This window comes from Schistocerca serialis, chromosome 2 (assembly GCF_023864345.2).
Source record: "Schistocerca serialis cubense isolate TAMUIC-IGC-003099 chromosome 2, iqSchSeri2.2, whole genome shotgun sequence".
Lineage (NCBI taxonomy): Eukaryota > Metazoa > Arthropoda > Insecta > Orthoptera > Acrididae > Schistocerca > Schistocerca serialis.
Genome location: NC_064639.1, coordinates 1,116,120,199 through 1,116,142,352, shown reverse-complemented (window position 1 = coordinate 1,116,142,352; position 22,154 = coordinate 1,116,120,199). Strand labels below are relative to the sequence as shown.

At 41.6% G+C, this 22,154-nt stretch overlaps 1 protein-coding gene across 1 annotated transcript in view; it reads left to right on the top strand.

Moving 5' to 3' along the window:
* The window catches only part of LOC126456652 (uncharacterized), a 160,709-nt gene that overhangs the window by 10,458 nt on the left and 128,097 nt on the right, over positions 1 to 22,154 (top strand). The window contains exons 3-4 of the mRNA XM_050092396.1: positions 11,341 to 11,480; positions 18,847 to 18,985. Of these exons, the coding sequence (XP_049948353.1) occupies positions 11,341 to 11,480; positions 18,847 to 18,985 (279 nt within the window). The remainder of the gene's footprint in view (positions 1 to 11,340; positions 11,481 to 18,846; positions 18,986 to 22,154) is intronic.

Below are 22,154 nucleotides of genomic sequence, written 5' to 3'. Positions count from 1 at the left end.
TTGAGAATGAAGTTGCGGATCATGCAGCCTATTGCCCACAGATTGAGTCGTAACATAACGTCCAGTGGCTGCACGAAAAGCATTACTCAACATGGTGGCGTTGCAATCAGGGTTCCTCCGAGCCATAATCCGTAGGTAGTGGTCATGCACTGGAGTAGTAGCCCTTGGGCGGCCTGAACGAGCCTTGTCATCGACAGTTCCTGTCTCTATCTATCTCGTCCATGTCCGAACATCTTCGCTTTGGTTCACTCCGAGACGCCTGGACACTTCCCTTCTTGAGAGCCCATCCTGGCACAAAGTAACAATTCGGACGCGATCGAACCGCGGCATTGACCATCTAGGCATGGTTGAACTACAGACAACACGAGTTGTGTATCTCCATCCTTGTGGAATGACTGGAATTGATCGGCTGTCTGCCGCCTCCGTCTAATAGGCGCTGCTCATGCATGGTACTTTCCATCTTTCAGCAGGTTTCGTAACAACTCTAAAGAGTAGATAGGACGGTGTCTGTGATGCAATATCCAGAGTCAACGTCTATCTTCAGGAGTTCTGGGAACCGGGGTGATGCAAAACTTTTTTTGATGTGTGTATATGTAGCTTAGTAAGACATATAATTATCTCCGGGAGGTATCTGAATTGAAAATATCCACGATGAAAAATTAGCTCTCTTTCCATCACACTTTGTGGAACTTTTGAATCTGAAAAATATCATTGTAGGTGAAACACAACTAAACAGGAAGGGGAAGGAAAAGTTAACTGAGCAGAAAGTGTAAATGGGGTGGCAAGCACTCAATTCAAACTACATGTGATTATTGGAATCAAAGGGACACGTTTTTGAGGTTAGAGTCAGGCTAAAGACAGAGAATATTGAAGGAAATTAGGGCAGAACAAGAATATAATATGTGTAACAGTTTCCAGAAAAATAAAATTAATTTGTTTCATCATAAGATAGGAGTGTCGAAAAACAAGGCAGATGAGTTTATTGTGTACCTAGAAAATGTGGAAAATGCTGGAGGGATAGATGTTCTGTGCCTCGCTGAACGCCATTTAACCACAGGAATGGACAAGTAAAATATTGGGGATTACAGACATGCAGCATTTTCATGAACAGTTAACATGGAAAAAATGACAAGTTGCAACATATGTAAAAGTGGGATACAACGTCGAAAATACTGAACCAAATGGTTTTTGTATTGACCAGAACCTAGAACCAGGGGCTTCTGAGCTGTTACTGCAGAATACTTCTCTGTCTATTAAAAAAGTTACAGGTCAGATCTAGGAAACTTTCAGCTCCTGATGAGAAATTTAGATGCGTTTTTGAGCTACCTGTAAGATAGGAAGAAACAGATTTCAATGTAGATGCCTTAAACATACGGACAGGAAAGTAAACTAGAATAATTAGTAAGGTGTTTCAATATACTTTCAGTAGCCACGTTTTCAACTCACGTGCAGAAAAATAGTAGGACACTGATTGATAAGTTTTTATAGAGCGCTCAGGCTGAAAAATTGATGTGTACGCAGCTGTAGTGGAATATTTGATCATGATTTGGAAATAAACAGGATGGTACCTTAAAACCCAGAAGCAGGTTCATACAAAGCAGTGAGGCTTGTTAATGACAACAGTAGCAGTGTCATAAGAGCAAGCTACAAGCGGCGGTGTGGGATGACATGTACCTAAAAGGAGACGTTAATGACAACTTCAGTTTATTCCTTAGTAAAATTGCGTCAATAATTGAAACTTGCTTTTCTAAAAAATTATCCAAAATATCCATTAAAAAAACCATTTAAGTCGTGGATAACTAGGGGAACTAAAATCTCATTCAAAAGAAAGAGGGAATATTATGTAAAGGTGAGGGTAGGTCAAGAATAGACATTGCTTGTGTATTAAGAAAGTATTGTAGTATATTAAGGAAAATCATTAAAATGTCCAGATGTATGCATGTCCAGACAGAAAGAAATAATTCCGATAATGAGTTAACGAGTTTAACTATATATAGAACATTGTCAAATAGTAGACATGATTGCCAATCAGTGTACAAGATTCCATTATAATAAAAGTAAATGACAATGCTGTGAGTGATAATTCACAAGATGCAAGTTCTTTTAGCAATCACTTTCCAAATGTTGCAGGAAATATGAGATTAAATGGTTCAGTACAACAAGCAATCGAATATATAACAAATGTCTCTCCACAAACGTTTAAGCTACTAGAAGTAGCACCGACGATCTTCTCTAACATTAGTACTGTTATAAATATTGTAAAAATCAGCTCTTCTGGGGTGGATGGTACTTCAGACAGGATTCTGAAAAGCAGTTTCAACTTAATAAACAAAGTCCTTAGTGATCAAGGGTATGCGGATTCCTGGTTGAAAATGACTTACAGGTACGTGGCGCCCTCCATCGGTAATGCAGGAATTCAGTATGGTGTTGGCCCACCCTTAGCCAAGATGACAGCTTCCACTCTCGCAGGCGTACGTTCAATCAGGTGCTGGAAGGTTTCTTGGGGAATCGCAGACCATTCTTCACGGAGTGCTACACTGAGAGGTATCGATGTCGGTCGGTGGGCCTGGCACGAAGTTGGCGTTCCAAAACATCTCAAACGTGTGCGACAGGATTCAGGTCAGGACGCAGTGCAGGCCAGTCCTTTACAGGGATTTTATTGTCGTGTAACCACTCCGCCACAGGCCGTGCGTTATGGGCAGGTGCTCGATCGACTTGAAAGAAGCAATCGCTATCCCTGAATTGCTCTTCAATAGTGGGAAGCTAGAAGGTATTCAAAACATCAATGGGGGCCTGCACTGTGATAGTGCCACGCAAAACAACAAGGGGTGGAAGCCCCCTCCATGAAAAACATGACCACACCTTAACACCACCGCATCCGAATTTTACTGTTGGCGCTACACACGTTGGCAGATGACGTTCAGTGGGCATTCGCCATACCCACCCGCTCCCATCGGATCGACACATCGTGATTCGTCACTCCACACGACGTTTTTCGACTGTTCAATCTTCCAACTTTTACGCCCTTATACCAAGTGAGGCGTCGTGTGTCATTTACTGGCGTTATGTGTGGCTTATGAGCAGCCACTTGACGATGAAATCGAAGTTTTCTCACCTCCTGCCTAATTGTCATAGTACTTGCAGTGGATCTTGATGCAGTTTGGAGTTCCTGTGTGATGGTCTGGATCGATGTCTGCCTATTACACATTACGACCCTCTACAATTGTCAGCGGTCTCTGTCAGTCAGCAGACGAGTTCGGCCTGTATGGTTTTGGGCTGTACGTTTCCCTTCACGTTTCCACTTCACTATCATATCTAGAAAAGTGGACCTAGGGACGTTTAGGAGTATGAAAATTTCCCTTACAGACGTATGACGCAAGTGACACTTAATCACCTGACCATGTTCGAAGTCTGTGAGTTCCGTGGAGTGCCCTATTCCACTCTCTCGCGATGTATAATGACTACTGACGTCGCTGATACGTAGTACTTGGCAGCAGGTGGCCGGGGTGTCCGGATACTTTTGATCACATAGTGTACTCAATGGATCACTGACAGATGGAATTTTTCCAGACAGTTTAACATAAGCAATTACTTAACCACTTCATATGAAAGGTGACACTTTCCTTACTCTCATCTTTATCCACAAATATTCCAAAAAGTAATGTACTCGGGGGAAGTCTCACACTCAAGAGGAAACAGTCTTTAACATCTCACAAATTCGACTACAGAAAGGTTGCTCGACTGATGATGCTATCGATACACTCACTCACCAAATGTTGCAGGCCCCAGATAATAATACATAACCTGTTGGTATTTTTGTGGTCTCTCCGAGGACTTTGATTGTGTAGATCATGATAGACTCTCAAAAAATTTCAACTATTTTAGGAAAGGGTCGGATAAGGAAATTTTTGTGACTGGGGTTCAGTTATGGGTCCACTCCTGTTACTTACATGTGTGAATGACCTACCACTTCACATTCAACGATCAAAATTGGTACTTTTTACAGACGATACAAGTGTTATAATAACTCCCACTACAGAGGAAGAAACAGAAGAGTTAGAAAATGATATTTTCCAAAGATTTTTGAGTGGTTCTCTAAAAACGGACTCCCCCTCCCTAACTCTTACAAAACACACTACAGTTATTTCAGGACAACGACTTTAGTCGTACCAACAATTGATGTAGCACACGACCAGGAGCCATTAAGTAGGGTAGAAACCTCCAAGTTTTGGGTGCATATATTTGATGCAAAGAACTGGCAGAAGCATGTTACTAAATTTCTCAAACAAGTAAGTTCAACTGCTTTTTCTCTTCGTATAATTGCTAACTTTGGAAACAAAAGTATCAGCTTCCTGGCGTATTTTGCATATTTAAGCTCACTGTTATTGTACAGAGTAAAGTTCTGGGATAATTCACCACTTAGAAAGAAAATAATCATTCCACGAATGCGGGCAGTAAGAATAATATGTGGTGTTCACCTACGAACGCCATATAGCGAGCTCTTCAAGAAGCTAGGCATTATAACTGCACCCTCACAATATTTTCGCTAGTGAAATACGACAAGAATAATCCATCAAAATTTGAGAAAAACAGTGATGTAAAGCCAACAATGCTGGAGAGAAAATTCTTTATATCTTTTGTTAAAGATGTCCGCGGCTGAGACATCAATATGCAGCAATAAAATTCGTTGACCATTCATCGAGTGACATAAAATAGATAGCGAAGCAAATTTTAAAACTAATTTGTAATCATTTCTCCTGGAAAACTCCTTTTATTCCATTCAAGAATTTCTATTTAAAAACTGGCAGCCAGGCAAATAAAATCTTGTTAAGTGTAGTTACATGAGTACGAATAAAATGATAATGTGTTCATTAATGTTAACACTGATCATGTATACACATCCTGTAAACTGACTCCTTCGACATCATTTCGATAAGAGAATCGTTCGAAAGACCTACACAACATTTAATTAACTAACTAATTGGCAGAATTGGAAATTATGAAAGTTATTGTGAATAGGAAAGAAAGATAAGTAGAGTGTAACGTGGAATCAGGATGTTACATAATTAGACATAAGTTAAAAAGATCTAAGAAATTTCTGAGAAAGTAAGCTTGGAGTACGGCTTTGTACGGAATTGAATCATGGATTGTGGGAGACGTAGGGAGGAAGAGAATCGAAGAGTTTCGGATGAGATGCAATAGAAAGGTCGTGAATAATAGATGGACTATGGGTGACTCAGAAGTTACTCACAGTTCATAAAATACGACTTTATAGCCGCAGTTCTTTTTAACAGCTATGAACATAGTGTAAAAAGAATTCCTACAGCGCTATCCAAGTACCAGATTCACAAGCGGTGATAGCACTGCAACGGTCCTGTTGATGCACTTTGTGTCCATGGCTTCATGGGACGTCCGTTATACACTTTTTATACCCCTTTTACCCCGCATGTTGGCGATGTGGCTAGTAACCTCCAACTGCAGGTGTCTGAAAGTAGTCTCGTATTCATAATAAGCGGACAGCTTCTCGCTGCACTGTCGTCCTTCCTGTTACACTTCTATTACGGAGATTGCGTTGTGCCTCACATCGTGTTATAATGTCACTGTAACTGGACATAACTGAACAGAACTGTATGAAGGAAAGAAAAAGATCTATTTCTGTTTAGTAATGAAGAAAGATATCTTTTGTAGCTAATTCCTTAATCTCTTCGCAAACTGTTTAACAGCCTTTCAGACATATTATTTCTACTCATATTTACATTTATTTTGTAATATAATTCTCTTGTAGATAAACAGTACCTCAAATCTGTATTCGGTACAAATCATACATTTGTCCCTCAGTGTAATAATTCAAATATGGCTACTGTTGGCTAACGAATAATCCACTTACTCGGCTGACGGAAGACTTTCAGTACTGCACTTAATACTAGCTCCACAAGCTGCGAATCAGGAACACTGAGTATGATATTTTATCTGCCTTACCAGAATTTTGTGACATAAACTTAGGTTTCAGAACACTCAATAAAATACAGATATTGTTAAAAATAGAGATTTTGTTAAAAATACAGATTTTGTTTTTTCTACGACTCGTTAACGACTGTACTCATTAACTGATACCTGCTACGAAGCAATTACCGAAATGTATTATGTAAACCAAAGTAATATTAATGCACGAAAGCTCACCTCCAAATTAAACTAAGCCCCCCAATATGTAGGATTAAATCAACACATTGATTACTGACCAACAGGGATATAGCACAAATATGATAACAATCCTAATTTAGACCCTAAGCTGTACACACAGTACACATAGCCACATTTACATCAGCACTTTCACATCGCAAATGCAGTCGAACAAAATATACACTTTGAAAGAACATTTGGTGAATAGTATTTTGCCATACAACAGATCTCGACTTGGTATTATCTACTGTATACACTGGACAACAGATCGTTCTTTAATAATTCTTCACACAGTTTTCGTGATTTTATATAATTACTAGCAACAAAATATTTTTGTCGTTATAGTTGTGAAACTGGGTCTGTCGGTAGCTTCACGTATATAGTGACGATCATCACATCAGTTTCGCTATCTGTGATGATGGTAACGACTACGTTAAGGAAGACCGTCCTTTAGTCTGAAACCGACGCAACCATTTGCATTTGACAGAACTAGGTGTGCATTCTGAATCAATGGAGAAATAGTGCTAATACCGCAAAGCATAAAACATCTGTTCATTCAAATATCTCTTGTTGCTAACGGAGCTCTATGTGGGCCTTAGTGATAAGGGACATCTCGAGACTGTGGGCACAATGTGTGCATGACAGTCGTAAGCATTTACAGAAGCGAGATCAGATTTTACCAACTTACAGCATAACTACAGTACTTTTCTACTGTCCCTTACACCGTACGTAAAAAGCTGAGCATTGACCGTGAAATATGCAGTCTCACCATGTGTGATACAACGAATGGGCGTCGAAACTCAGTAACGAGGTGGCTGGAAAAAAGCCTTTAATATCGTTTGGAGTTGTTAGCGAATTCGACCTAAGGAAGCACTAGTAGTTATTTTCGTATGAGTTTTCAGATGCACAAAGCTTCAGCCAAAGCAATAATGTGCCAATAAGCAGATACCAAGACACGTTACACGGTGACTGCCTTCTCAAACTGTTACAAGAGATACTTTTTAAAATTGTGCCAGTGATAAAATCATTTCATTAAACTACGGCAAACAAACGCAGAGGGACCCATTTTTGATAAATATGCGTGTCAGACTTTGACTTCCTAATCTACAATAATAAGGTAAACTTGTTGACCTCGTCAGGTGAAATACAGACTGTCTCCCGTACATGTAAACATTGTACTGGGGATTACGCGGGAGCCAATACCGGGTAGAAGTGCTTCTACCGCCAAATGAGCTCGCAATTAGTTTTAGCGTAGCACTTAAAAAAGCCGTTTCTCTTTCATTACTCTCACGGGCACGTTGAAATTAATAATGTTGCGTAGGTAGCGGACTATACTGGTACCGTAAGAGCCCAATCAGTAGACTCCAAAAAAGGTCGTATATTGGCAGTAGTTCATGTAGTCGTAAGGTTTTCTGCAGTGGCAAAGGGGAGTGCACGGACAACACATTGGAAATTCTGAGTGGTGAGGAATGAGTGTGGGGAGGACATGCCTTTGGAGGTCACTTTTCTACGTTTGTCTTCAAGAATTCAAAAATCATGGCCGCCAGCGAAAACATATTCCAGAACAAAATTTAACTACATTAAATATACTTCAAAGCGATCACGTTCATTTTCTGTAGGACTAATAGTTTCCACTCAGCCAGCGAGAGAATATGAAAATTTCGCCCGTGGATTTTAAAGGCCAGATATAGCATTGCGGGTTGCATAAAACGACATCCATAGGGGCAGCTGAATCACCGTGTTTATAATCGTCAGGCATCGTATCTCACAGCTCTCAAATTACTCCGACCTCCTGCATCCAATGTCTGAAGGTGGCACATCTTAGCTGCATCCACATTACTTTACACACAATTTCAAACCCTTGTCTAACCTTTTCATGTCGATACCCTTTCCCTACAGAAATCATGAAAAGAAAAAAGTTTATCGCTTCCTTCATTTCTGTTCTTCGTGTAGTAAAACCTCAGCATTAGGCAGGATATTTTAATTTATTACTTCTTTACTGCTAACTGTATTCGGAAAACACTATACAGACAGAATCCACAAGCCAGTATTCACATACACCATTGGATGTAGCTGTAAAATTATATCAGTTTATGACATGTTGTTCAGGAGTTGTGACTTAGTAACATTGAGATGCCCGAAAAATTATTTTCTGCTTAAAAACGATCGCATAACCCAGACTACACTCATCCAGCGTTTTGTAATGAAAGCATATAAAAGAGCTATCATTTTTTATGGTTGAATAGTTTCGGTTTTTACTTCTTGTTTTGTCTTTGAGCGAATATTCCGAAACTAATAAAATTAACATAATTGGGATTCCGTGTCTTCACCTATAAAGTTTTCACATAATTAACTTGAAATATTTAACACAATAACTGATCTGCATACGATTCAAATGTTTGAAGCTGTCTGATACATGGGAGTTCGGTTCTCTGTAAGAGTCAGGGATGAGGTTCTCGTTACATCTAATTTGGGAATTGCAGCTATAACCAGTATTCAATTTTTTTGTGCTAAATGTCAGACCCTGTGTACAAGCAGCTAGAAGTACGGCCGGAACGTGTAATTTTCGCAGAATGCTATCATCATTTTTTGAAGTGCACTTTCTGTACGCGATGTTCAAGCGAGTAGTATCTCTGTCCCAATATCAGAGCGTTCAGTTCCTACGAATCATTGTGGTCATGTTTTCTTGCTTCTCGAAATGTTTTCATGAGAATTGTTTTGGGATGTTTTAGATGACATACTCTATTACCTTCACAGACGCACTGGTGGCGTATACTGTGCTGCTTGATATATCCGGAAGTGTTTGCGTTAACTGTTAGCTGGATGACGGAAGGATGCACTGTATTGTTCACATACCTACTAGTAGTTATGAAAGTTCATGGTAGATTAAAAATGTGGCCTTCGCTTTTCACGAGCTAGTACCCTAACTACTGAGCTAAGCAAATACGACCCACGACCGGTCCTCACAGCTTTACTTCTGCAGTACCCCATGTCCTACCTTTTGAACTTCGCAGAAGTCCTCCTTTGAAACTTGCAGGACTGTCTCTATTTGAAGAAAGGCTATCACGGAGACCTGGATTGGCTACATCGTGCAGGATGTTAGCATACTGAATCATCGTTACGTTTCGCTCAAAAACAGCGGTCTATTAATTCGTATTGTATACTGGACATCAAGCTCCCGTTTCAACATTGTGGAGAAGCTGGTGATGTGAGTGATGTAACCCATACAATAACAGTAGTTTCACAGTCAAGAGGCGTGACGAACACGACGATGTAGCTATTTATTTTATACTTCGAAATTCATAAAATTGTTAGGTAAAGCCTACAAAAAGTCAGTTTTACAGTTTGTAAGTGATACATTAAGACAGTGTCGTAAGAAGACCAGTCAGTGAAGACCAAATGCGGTCGAGTGTGGGAAATAGTTCGTGCAGTTGCAAAGTTTTGTACAGCGGTGCCACCAAACACGTACTAGAAACCCCGATGGGGCTCAGTGTGGGGTTGGGGGTGCGTTCAAAGGTCACTTCTGTAGGTTTCTGTTCAATACGGCCGCTAGCGAAATCGTCTCCCAGTACAAGACATAAGCACAATGTATTTCCTACAAGAAGGTCTTGTTCATTTTTTCTGTATGACTAATAGCTTGCCCGCAGCGAACCGGGCTATATGGAAATCTTGGGGTCCATTTCTGAAGGCTTGGTATAACATTGCGGGTTGCATATAACTACATCGTCGGGGCAGCTGAATCGCCCTGTACATATTTTCTAACTTGAGTAGGTTCTAACAGCATTTTAAACTTTTAAGTTCCATCAATAATTACCTGAAATACTGGAAATCAAATATTCGTCGCTCCTGGACCCCATTACAAGGGCAAGTCGCATCTGTCATTGCGCTACGTTTTAGCCGTTTAGTAAAACTGGTAAGAGGTTTGTCAGTTGAGAATTCATCGACACCGCATTAAGGAAGTATAGCTTATTTCGTCTCCTAGCATTTTATGTTACGGACTGTCACTGTTGTAGTTGTTGTTGTTGTGGTCTTCAGTCCTTAGACTGGTTTGATGCAGCTGTCCATGCTACTCTATCCTGTGCAAGCTTCTTCATCTTCCAGTAACTACTGCAGCCTACATTCTTCTGAATCCGCTTAGTGTATTCATCTCTTGGTCTCCCTCTACGATTTTTAACCTCCACGCTGCCCTCCAATACTAAATTGGTGATCCCTCGATGTCTCAGAACATGTCCTACCAACCGATCCCTTCTTCTAGTCAAGTTGTGCCACAAACACCTCTTCCCTCCAATTATATTCAATATCTCCTCATTAGTTATGTGATCTACCCATCTAATCTTCAGCACTCTTTTGTAGCACCACATTTCGAAAGCTTCTATTCTCTTCTTGTAGAAACTATTTATCGTCCACGTTTCACTTTCATACATGGCTACACCCCACACAAATACTTTCAGAAACGACTTCCTGGCCCTTAAATCTATACTCGATGTTAACAAATTTCTCTGCTTCAGAAACGATTGCCTAGCCATTGCCAGTCTACATTTTATATCCTCTCTACTTCGACATCATCAGTTATTTTGCTCCCCAAATTACAAAACTCCTTTACTACTTTAAGTGTCTAATTTCCTAATCTAATTCCCTCAGCATCACCCGTCTTAATTAGACTATATTCCATTACACTCGTTTTGCTTTTGTAGATGTTCATCTTATATCCTCGTTTCAAGACACTGTCCATTCCATTCAGCTGCTCTTCCAAGTCCTTTGCTGTCTCTGACAGAATTACAATGTCATCGCAAATCAGAAAGTTTTTATTTCTTCTCCATGGATTTTAATTCCTACTCCGAATTTTTCTTTTGTTTCCTTCACTGCTTGCTCAATATACAGATTGAATAACATCAGGGATAGGCTACAACCCTGTGTCACTCCCCTCCCAACCACTGCTTCCCTCTCATACCCCTCGACTCTTACAACTGCCATCTGCTTTTTGTACAGATTGTAAATAGCCTTTCGCTCCCTGTATTTGACTCCTGCCACCTTCAGTATTTGAAAGATGGACTGTCATATGGTAATGAATAAAACACAGCGTAAGTTCTTAAAATGCATGTACTGCTAAACGCACCGCTTATTGCTATGAAGGGAGTAATTGTGCGTGTGTGCTTGCAGGGGCTTCAAGACGGGCATGTCGTGCATCGACTCCTACTCGCGCTGCATCGACGAGCCGATGCGGCGCCTGTTGGACGAACAGGTGGCGGCGGCGCGCTACTTCTTCATGTTCCTCTGTGACGACCCCGGCTTCCGCGAAAGTGAGTATACTGCGGCACTACGAGGCCCCCACCTCGTGCCACTTCTATTGGATTCGCTCTTCGCTTATTGTGTTATTAGCTAATTGCTTGCCCTGTCTGCTCGACCTCATTCTCATTAGGAGCAATAGTTGTTATTGTGATTGGGTTAAGGACATCAGCAGGTATCGGCTTCTCGCAAAAATTACTTTTCTTTTCAGCTTGCACATTCCTATTGTTTGCTAGCGTGTTAGAAGCCAGCGTAAGTGAAACTGAAATACACTAATCTTAAATTTAAATTAACAACAGCCTAACTTGCAGCGTTAACCTACATTTATCTAGGCTTCAGTTGGGATAACCTAACCTTCTTCAGAATAAAAGCGACTACGATTTGTGCATAATGGAAAATATCAAAAATTTAAAACTATAATACAGTAATACATTGTCATATTGCAATTACCTATCCGTGAAACAGCCTCGGCCTCACTTCGCGACCGCAGTATGGCAGCAACGGATGTCGTACTGGAACTGGCTATAGCCTCGAGAGTTTTTAGTTTTTGACGTTGCCCATTATGGACAAATCCTGGTTCCTTTTATTCTGAAGAAGTTCTGGGTGGAGATTTTTTAGTTTTTAGTTTTTGACGTTGCCCACTATGGACAAATCCTAGTTCCTTTTATTCTGAAGTAGTTCTGGGTGGAGATTTTAATTTGCCGGATATAGACTGGGAGACTCAAACGTTCATAACGGGTTGCAGGGACAAAGAATCCAGTGAAATTTTTTTAAAGTGCTTTATCTGAAAACTACCTTGAGCCGTTAAACAGAGAACCGACTCGTGGCGATAACATATTAGACCTTCTGGTGACAAACAGACCCGAACTATTTGAAACAGTTAACGCAGAACAGGGAATGAGCGATCATAAAGCGGTTACTGCAGCGATGATTTCAGCCGTAAATAGAAGTATTAAAAAAGGTAGGAAGATTTTTCTGTTTAGCAAAAGTGACAAAAAGCAGAATTCAGAGTACCTGACTGCTCAACACAAAAGTTTTGCCTCAAGTACAGATAGTGTTGAGGATCAGTGGACAAAGTTCAAAACCATCGTACAATATGTATTAGATGAGTATGCGCAAAGCAAGATCGTAAGAGATGGAAAAGAGCCATCGTGGTACAACAACCGTATTAGAAAACTGCTGCGGAAGCAAAGGGAACTTCACAGCAAACATAAACATAGCCAAAGCCTTGCAGACAAACAAAAATTACGCGAAGCCAAATGTAGTGTGAGGAGGGCTATGCGCGAGGCGTTCAGTGAATTCGAAAGTAAAGTTCTATGAACTGACTTGGCAGAAAATCCTAAAAAATCTTAGTCTTATGTCAAAGCGGTAGGGGGATCAAAACAAAATGTCCAGACACTCTGTGACCAAAATCGTACTGAAACAGAGGATGACAGACTAAAGGCCGAAATACTAAATGTCTTTTTCCAAAGCTGTTTCACAGAGGAAAAGTGCACTGTAGCTCCTTCTCTAGATTGTCGCACAGATGACAAAATGGTAGATATCGAAATAGACGACAGAGGGATGGAGAAACAATTAAAATCGCTCAAAAGAGGAAAGGCCGCTGGAACATCGGAAGTTCACTGAGAAAAAAATATCCCTTACCATTTAGCTGCAATATAGCAGGTCAGCAACTGGAAGCAGTTAATTCCATAAATTATCTGCGAGTACGCATTAGGAGTGATTTAAAATGGAATGATCATTTAAAGCTGATCGTCGGTAAAGCAGATGCCAGACTGAGATTCATTGGAAGAATCCTAAGGAAATGCAATCCGAAAACAAAGGAAGTTGTTCGCCCACTGCTTGAATACTGCTCATCAGTGTGGGATCCGTAACAGATAGGGTTGATAGAAGAGATAGAGAAGATCCTACGGAGAGCAGCACGCATCGTTACAGGATCATTTAGTAATCGCGGAAGCGTTACGGAGATGATAGATAAACTCCAGTGGAAGACTCTGCAGGAGAGACGCTCAGTAGCTCGGTACGGGCTTTTGTTGAAGTTGCGAGAACATACCTTCACCGAGGAGTCAGGCAGTATATCTCGCGAAGAGACCATGAGGAAAAAATCACAGAGATTAGAGCCCACACAGATGAATACCGACAATCCTTCTTTCCACGAACAATACGAGAGTGGAATAGAAGGGAGAACCGATAGAGGTACTCAAGGTACCCTCCGCCACACGCCGTCAGATGGCTTGCGGAGTATGGATGTAGATGTAGAAGGACATCAGCAGGTATCGGCTTTTCGCAAAAATTACTTTTCTTTGCATCCTGCACATTCCTATTTTTTGCTAACGTGTTAGAAGCCAGCCAGAAATCGGTTCAAGCATAAGTGAAACTGATACACACTAATTTTAATTTTAAATTAACAACACCCTCAGTTGAAATATTTACTTTGATTTGCCTAGGTTTCAGTTGGGATAACCCAACCTTCTTCAGAATAAAAAGAAGCTACGATTTGTCCATAATGGACAACGTCAAATACTAAAAACTATAGTATAGGAAGACATCGTCATATTGCAATAACTTATCTGGGAAACAGCCTCGGCACCACTTCGCGACCGCAGTACGGCAGCAACGGATGTTGTACTGGAACTGTCTATAGCCTCTAGAGCGCATGCGCGATATTGTGTCATGCGTACTTGTTAACACTGGTACCAAGGGGTATTAAATATCCTGGTAGAAGACTAAAAATGCTATTTCCCCTCTGCAATTCCTTGTTGTAGTCCGTACTGTGATATTACCCTTGTACGAATTTTCGTCGCAGCATCGAACGTGATAATGTGAGTGCTCAGTAATGCACTGTTTGTTCCACGTATTTAGATCGTTCTGGACACCCCAAATATTTTTCTGTGTCTTCGATGTTTCCCCATACTTTGCCCTCGCGTTTCACATAACGCTGATACGACGCGTGTTTTTTAAGTAAGTACCGTTTTGAAATTAAAAAAAGACATGCTAAGATATCTCAATAATTTTATTTTTACATGAAAGCCTGTACTATAGTCTACTTTTGTACATAATTTCCGTCAATATTGAGGCACTTGTCATAACGTTGTACCAGTTTTTGAATATCCTCCTTACAGAAGTCTGCCGCTGACTTGTTAAGAACTGCATCACCACTGTTTTCACTTCGTCATTGTCTTGAAGACGCTGACCGCCCAGGTGTTTCTTTAAGTGCAGGAACAGATGGTAGTCACTGGACGCAAGATCGGAGCTGTACGGAGGATGATCTAGAGTTTCCTATCGAAAAGATGTGATGAAATCTTTAGTCTGATTTGCCGCACGCGGACGGGCATTGTCTTGCAGCAAAACGATAGTCTTGCTCAACTTCCATGGACTGTTGCTTTGATTCTGGTGTGACGTTGGCCACCCATGTTTCATCGCCCGTAACAATTTGGCTTAAGAAATCATCACCGTCGTTGTGGTACTGCTCAATGTCAGTACACTGTCTAAACGTTTGGTTTTGTGCACATCGGTCGACATTTTCGGTACCCAATATGCGCACAATTTTCGGTAATTCAAGTGCTCGGTCTCATTGCCATACAAAATACTACGAGAAACATTAGGAAAGTCATCCCCCAAGGAGGAAATCGTAAAGCGTCTGTTTTCTCTCACCTTATTGTCCACTTCCCACACCAAACTTTCATTAACGACCGAAGGACGCCCACTCCGTTGTTCATCATGCACATTTGTGCGGCCATCTTCAAATGTTCTCACCCACTATCTTACCATTCCATCACTAATAATGTTTTCTCCGTAAACTGCACAGATCTCACCATGAATATCGATCGCTTTTAGGCCTTTAGCACTAAGAAATCTGATAACAGCCCGTACTTCACAGTCGGCGGGACTCATGATTATCGGAGGCATCTTAAACAGTCCGTACACAACGTAAACAAGGAAGAATCAGACTGCAACGGCGTCAGTGGGTAGATTAAGGTACTGGCTTTCATGTAAAAATAAAGTTATTGAGATATCTTAGCACGTCTTTTCTGAATTTCAAAACGGTACTTACTTAAAAAAAACACGCCTCGTATATGAGCTTAGACATAACGATGTATATCGAACGAAAAGACCTTGATGCCAACCAGCATGAATTTCGAAAACAATGGTCTTGGAAAATAAAATTTCCGGTTAAACATAAACCTTGGTAGACATGGATAACGTGTATGGACTAATTATTCTGTTCTGGAAAGCATTAACTCAGTATCCCGACGACGCTTATTATCGTAAGTACTATCACAAAGGGGTATCAAGCTAAATTTTACAGTGGATGAGGATTTCTTGACAGAGAAACCCCGGAATTTTATCTTCGTGGAATGGGGACATTAAACTCGGCAGTCACTGTGATGTTCTCTCTTCTGTCATCATGTCCGACACGAACCTGACGCTACATGACACGTATCGATTACAATCACCTAGACTTAACAGGTACAGTTACGGGCACAGCTCTCAAACTTCGTGCCGGAAAGGTGCCTATGGGGGCAAAGCGGAGGGATATGTTGCCAACTAGATGGCTGAATCAGCTCTTCGCAGTCTCTCAGCTATTAAGGCTATACGACTTTACTTTACTTCATCGCAAAAACGGAAGTAACGTCAGGTGTTCCCAAGGGAATTTTGTGAAAGGGTTACGATTTTCGCTGTTCATTTTGTACATTATTGATCTTGCAGGTAATATTAATAGCAGTCTTAATTTTATACAGGTGCTGCCGCTTTCTATAACCAAGCAGTTTCTGCATAAAACTTCACTGACACCCAGTCAGATGACGATAAGATTTCAAAGTGATGCAGAGTTTTTCAACTTGTTTTAAAAGTTCGTAAATGTAAAATCATACATTTCATATAGCGCAAAACCTTAAATGCTATTACCAGCATATCAGTGAGTCACAGCTGGAACCTGTCAACTCAAACAAAGATTTGAGTGTAACAGTTTGTGTAGATATGAAACAAAATCATCACATAGGCAGAATCGTAGGTAAGCCAGGTGGCATAGTTTCATTCCTTCCCAGGGTACTGGGAAAAACCTGTTTACAAAGGAGATTGATTGCAAACCCCACGTGCGAACCGTCCTAGAATAAAGTTCGAGTGTGTTCGATCCATGAAAAATGACTAACAAAGCATTCATAGAAGCACAGCACGAATATTCAGATGCCTGGCTCATGTTAAAGAGTCACGGAATTGTTAAAATACATGAAATGATAGCCATAGAACAACTGCCGCACAAAATTCTACTCAGCAAGTTTCTAAAACCATTATTAGGGGAAGAATTCATTACAGTTCTCAAGGTACGAATACAAGATTTTACTAATTACAGCGTACGCAGGCAAATTTTAGCGATCATTCTTTCCGCAATCTACTCGCCAGTGGAATGGGAAGCAACCTTATTACTTGGTACGATGTACACCTTCTGTCACGCATTTCTTCGCACTACGGGATATATATGTAGATGCATTACGTACCAGTTGATATTATACCTACTTCCGTAAAACCTGTTTACTGATTATTTTTGCAAATACTGGTCACTAATTCATTATAAAACATTAAAATTTTCCAAAAAAGTTGTAGTGTGATAAATACCTCATATGACAATACATGGCATTCACTTAGCATCATAGAAAATAGCGCATTAAGAAGGAAACATCAAATCTAAAAGGAATTTGTTAAAGGTAATGATTCATATGAGAGATTCACTCGATCCCATAAACATTATACATGTACATATACAGTAAGTACATTCAGAAAAATGCAGTGCAACATTAATAACGCGTTGTACAACCTTTTGCTGCAACACACGCTGCAACACGGTCTAGCATCGAACTGGTTAGACGTCTGATATTGTACTGAGGAAGATTAGCCCACAAATATTGAGCAGCCACCTCCAAGTCATGTACAGAGTGACACGGTGGCATCTGGTGTTTCGGCTGTTCCCATATAAGCTCTATAGGGAGAAGTCCGGGGAGGAGGCTGGCCGTGTAAGAGTCGGAATATGAGATAGGAAGTCTTCAGCTACTGGAACTGCATGCAGATTAGCGTTATCTTCTCGAAAAGGGACCCTGGGAGACCATGTAGGAAAGGTCTCATATGGGGTTGAAGAATGTCATCAAAGTAATGCCAGCCCGTTATGGTTGCACGTACCACAATTACGGCTATAGCAGGCTAGAGCCTCCAGACCATTTCTCCAGTTCCTCGGGCGGTGTGGGGCGGGACAGCGTGGATGGAATTGTACCGTTCATCAGGCTGCCTCCATACCCGTATGCAGTTATCATCCATACCAAAAACGAATGTAAATTTAGAACTAAACACCACGTTTTGCCAGTCTGTGACAATCCACGTCGATCTAGCTTGGCACCACTGTGGACAGAGTCGCCAAAGTCTCAGTGTAAACGGCGGTACACGTGAAGGCTGAGTGCATTGCAAATTAACACCTGCTAGGCGCCTGGAAATGGCTTGTGAAACAGTTGGCACGCGTACACACGCTTGCATTGTGGAGCGAGATATTGTACGATCGCTGATCGCTGGCCGGTCGATCCTTCGATTCTCTCGCCTCGTCGTCTTCCTAGTCACTCCCAGATCAAGTACGTGACACAAGAGTGCCATCTCGTATCCTCGGCTCCCAGCATTCTGGCGGAACAAAGGGAACGGTGGGACGATCGATCTGGCGAGCCACATGTCGTGTCGACCAGCCTACTGATTAGCAGTTGATTAGACCCTCCCCCCTCCCCCCCCCCCACCCCGCCCCAAGCACGTCTACCTGGCATTTTACACCTACTAAAGTCCTGCTCTAGTCGGGATATGATCGTCAAGTGTATGAGTCGTCCACTACGCACCGTTTAAATAGTGTCCCCTGCCCCGTTGCGGCGCTACTGCAAGTCTGTCGGCATGCACATTGCCACCAAACTTGTATCACGTGGAGATCGGATCTCACATTGCGTATGCGCAAAATTTCGTATTCTTTCTTCCCTCTGTGTGCGCTATTTTCATTGTTCCTGAGTGTATGTGCCAAATGCGAAAAAGCTGTGTGTCTGAGAAGGACTTTGAGGTTTGATTTTATTGAGGTTATAAATATTAAATTAATAGCATGCTGCTACACAAGCAGCTCCATCTCTAACTAATACAATCCTAACAGTACGGCGCGAACAACGCGCGATAACAGAAGTCCCAATCAAGGTCACGCGCTGCTCGACGCGTAACACATATTTTTTCTTAATTCGATATTTTGACAAAATTTCTCAGCTGTAATGCCGAACATAATCATTGTAGAAAGTAAACTAAACGCGTAACATGTCGTAACACACGTTGCGTACCCAGTGTAGAGCGGCCGCTGGTGCGTGGTTGTTGCAGGGTACCTGCAGTACAGCCGCTGCTACTCGACAGTTTCTGACGACTGGGACTCGTGCGTGTCACGCTTCTCGCAGCTGGTCAACGAGGAGGTCACCCGGCAGTCTACCAGCCAGGCGCAGCGCCTCATAGAGCTCTGCTGGTAAGTGTCTACTGTCTACTGTTGCACCGCAGCTCCGTGGCGTGGTCACACAGGAGACTGAGTCGAAAATACACTTTCTCATTCTCTTTTTATCGCGAAGATGTTGTAACAGTGCTTTCTCCTACAAAGTAGACCTGACCACCACACTAAATATAACGGTTTTAAATGAACTTGGCGATATACAGGGTGGCGCACGAAATGTGCTTCTTTCTGAATATAAACTTTATTGTCAATACAATCTGAAAGGAACATATACTACAATGAAGAGCCGTCCATGGAGATTTGTTCTAACTCAGCACATGATCAGTACGTCCACCATTTCGTTTCATAACTTTCTTCAAACGAACACTGAAGTTAGTGATTACCCTACGGCACATGTCTTCCGTTATTTCACTGCAAGCTTGAAGAATAAGTCCTCTGAGCTCCATTAAATCACGTGCACGTTTCGGGAATTTTTTTTCCTTTAGGTACCCCCAAAGAAAAGAGTCACATGGATTGAGGTCTGGAATATTGGGGGCCAATTTTGTCCGTCATTAAAGCGACCTGGAAACCTGAGTGAAATGATCCGCATGTCGAAATGCTCGTGTAAGAACTCCAACACAGTGTTTGCAGTATGTGGCCTTGCTCCATCTTGCATGAACCACTGAGTGTTGAAGGGCAAGGCAGTAGCAAGAAGCTGTGAAATTTAATGGAGCTCAGAGGACTTATTCTTTAAGCTTGCAGTGAAATTACGGAAGACTTGTGCCGTAGCGTAATCACTAACATCAGTGTTCGTTTGAAGGAAGTTAGGAAACGAAATGGTGGACACATTGATCATGTGCTGAGTTAGAACAAATCTCCATGGACGGCTCCTCATTGTAGTATATGTTCCTCTCAGATTGTATTGGAAATAAAGTTTATATTCAAAAATAAAATGGTAACACATTTCGTGCGCCACCCTGTGTTTGTCATGACGTACAGTGTGCTCAGATACAACCAGAAAGGCTTGTAAGGGTTTTGCGGGGTATGTTGTGCTGAGAAATAACTATTCAGAAAAAAATTATACACTGTGCTATTTCCGCGATAATTAGACTGAAGTTAGCCAATCACGGCGTTGCGTGCACAAAAACAAGCGGCTCACCGTCTGGCTATCGTCAGTTAGTGTCAGTTGTTTCATAGCGTAAATGATAACATAGGTGACTTCTCAGCTTTACTAATGTCCAATTGTTGTATCTTACTGCTTAAACGGCTCAACGTATCGAATTTTTTTTCTTAACGGTTACACCTCTGCACAATCTACCGTGCAACACATTTACAACCTATTCAGACTGTTTCTGACCACCCTGTAGAAGGCGAAATTAAAAACTTTCCTACGATATTGATGGAAGCTGAATAAATGAATCAAAATTCGTGTCATGCCGGATCTCACAACTGGGGCTTCTTGCTTTTTTTTGTGGATCAGGAAGGCAGGGTAAACAAACAATCTTCATTCGTACAATAGTGCTGTCCTAGGGATAAGAAAAGAATCGAGACAGCAAAAACAATTTTGGAACCATGAAATCAACGTAAATGCCACCCTTGTTTTTTTTTTTTTTTTTTTTTTTTTTTTTTTTTTTTTTTTTTTTTGACATGAATAAAGTAAATGCCAATCCTAGTCACGGGCGGGAGTGAAAACGAAGTAACCATCAGCATCAAAATCCCGGCAGCACGCGATGTCGCATCTTGATTCCGGCATCCAACTGTATAATTTTCACCATACCTGCCACTGTCGACGGCATGTATTTCTTCTGCGTCGACCATTCGAAGGACCATTATCTGAGGCGGTGTCGGTGTTTACCATCGTCGGTTTCCCTTTTTTTGTTTTTACACGTTAACATAATCCAGGGCCGCCCGGAGTGTCCAAGTGGTTCTAGGCGCTACAGTTTGGAACCGCGTGACCGCTACAGTCGTAGGTTCGAATCCTGCCTCGGGCATGGATGTGTGCAATGTCTTAGGCTAGTTAGGTTTAAGTAGTTCTAAGTTCTAGTGGACTGATGACCTCAGAAGTTAAGTCCCATAGTGCTCAGAGCCATTTGAACCATGATCCAGGCAGATCTGGCGGCAAGAGATAGGGACCAGTTGTCTTCTCAGTGTGCAATGTGCCAATATATTTGAACCGTGCAGTGCTGTCTCTTGTCGTTCTGCTGCTGGGGTCTTCTCATTTCTGGGACTCCCCAGCTGTCGAGCAGATTGTAAAAAACACTTCCTAAAAATTGGAAAAGTAAGTCCTGTATTTCGTATGACTCCGTATGAGCTCGTGTTGTTCTTGTAAGTATATCCAATAATCCTTCATGGACTTAATATTGTATGAAAACAGATATTATGTCGCATGACCAGCGATCCAATCGACCGCAAACGTCTTTTGTTTGAGAAAAAAGTCTTGTCCGGTAGAAAAAGTACATCCGATGGGATTTCTGTGTAGTTAGTGCACCGAAGGAAGGCGTCAGCTCCAGACGTCCCTCGCTGCGCCAAACATTAAACCATGTTCTTCCGTTGCTAAGAGTCGACATTTTGTGCAAAGAGGAGAGTCGACCATATCAGTTGTAAGTAATCGACTCCTGGTCATAAGTTTACGGTTTATGAGAATATAACACATTGATCTCGTTGCTGTTGACAGTAATGGAGCATGCACTGCACACCAAACGTGCTTCCCAGTTCTCGTTGGATATTTGAATTCCATTATGTTGCGGCCATGGTGATCCATCAAGCAGCGATAGAACTTCCGAGTCAGGGGTATTCTCGTCGAGGGTACTTTAAGACGAACGTAACTATAATCAACAAGAAATGAAGCAATGTGTGCAAGAGAAAGCGAAATGTTGCCCACCGCTATCGGGATTCGTGCGGAAGCGGAACAAGTTCTTCTATCACAGCTGATGTTATTGTATGCATTCGTTGTTGCCAATTTAGTATCATCGCTCGCATGTAAAGCGCCAAAGCTTTGTAATCCACGTTTGTGAGGTTGAGGTCACCGTTCCGGAACTGTAGGGTTAACGTGTCATATTTGATCTTAAATAACATCCCATTACTAACATAATAACCAAAGGCAGGTCCGCAATACCCTTCGGTATTGGTAGGATCTGCGCCAAATGGGGCAGTCGTGACGCTATGTGCACGTTAGTGTATGCCACACTTCGGATCATGTCAAAGGCTC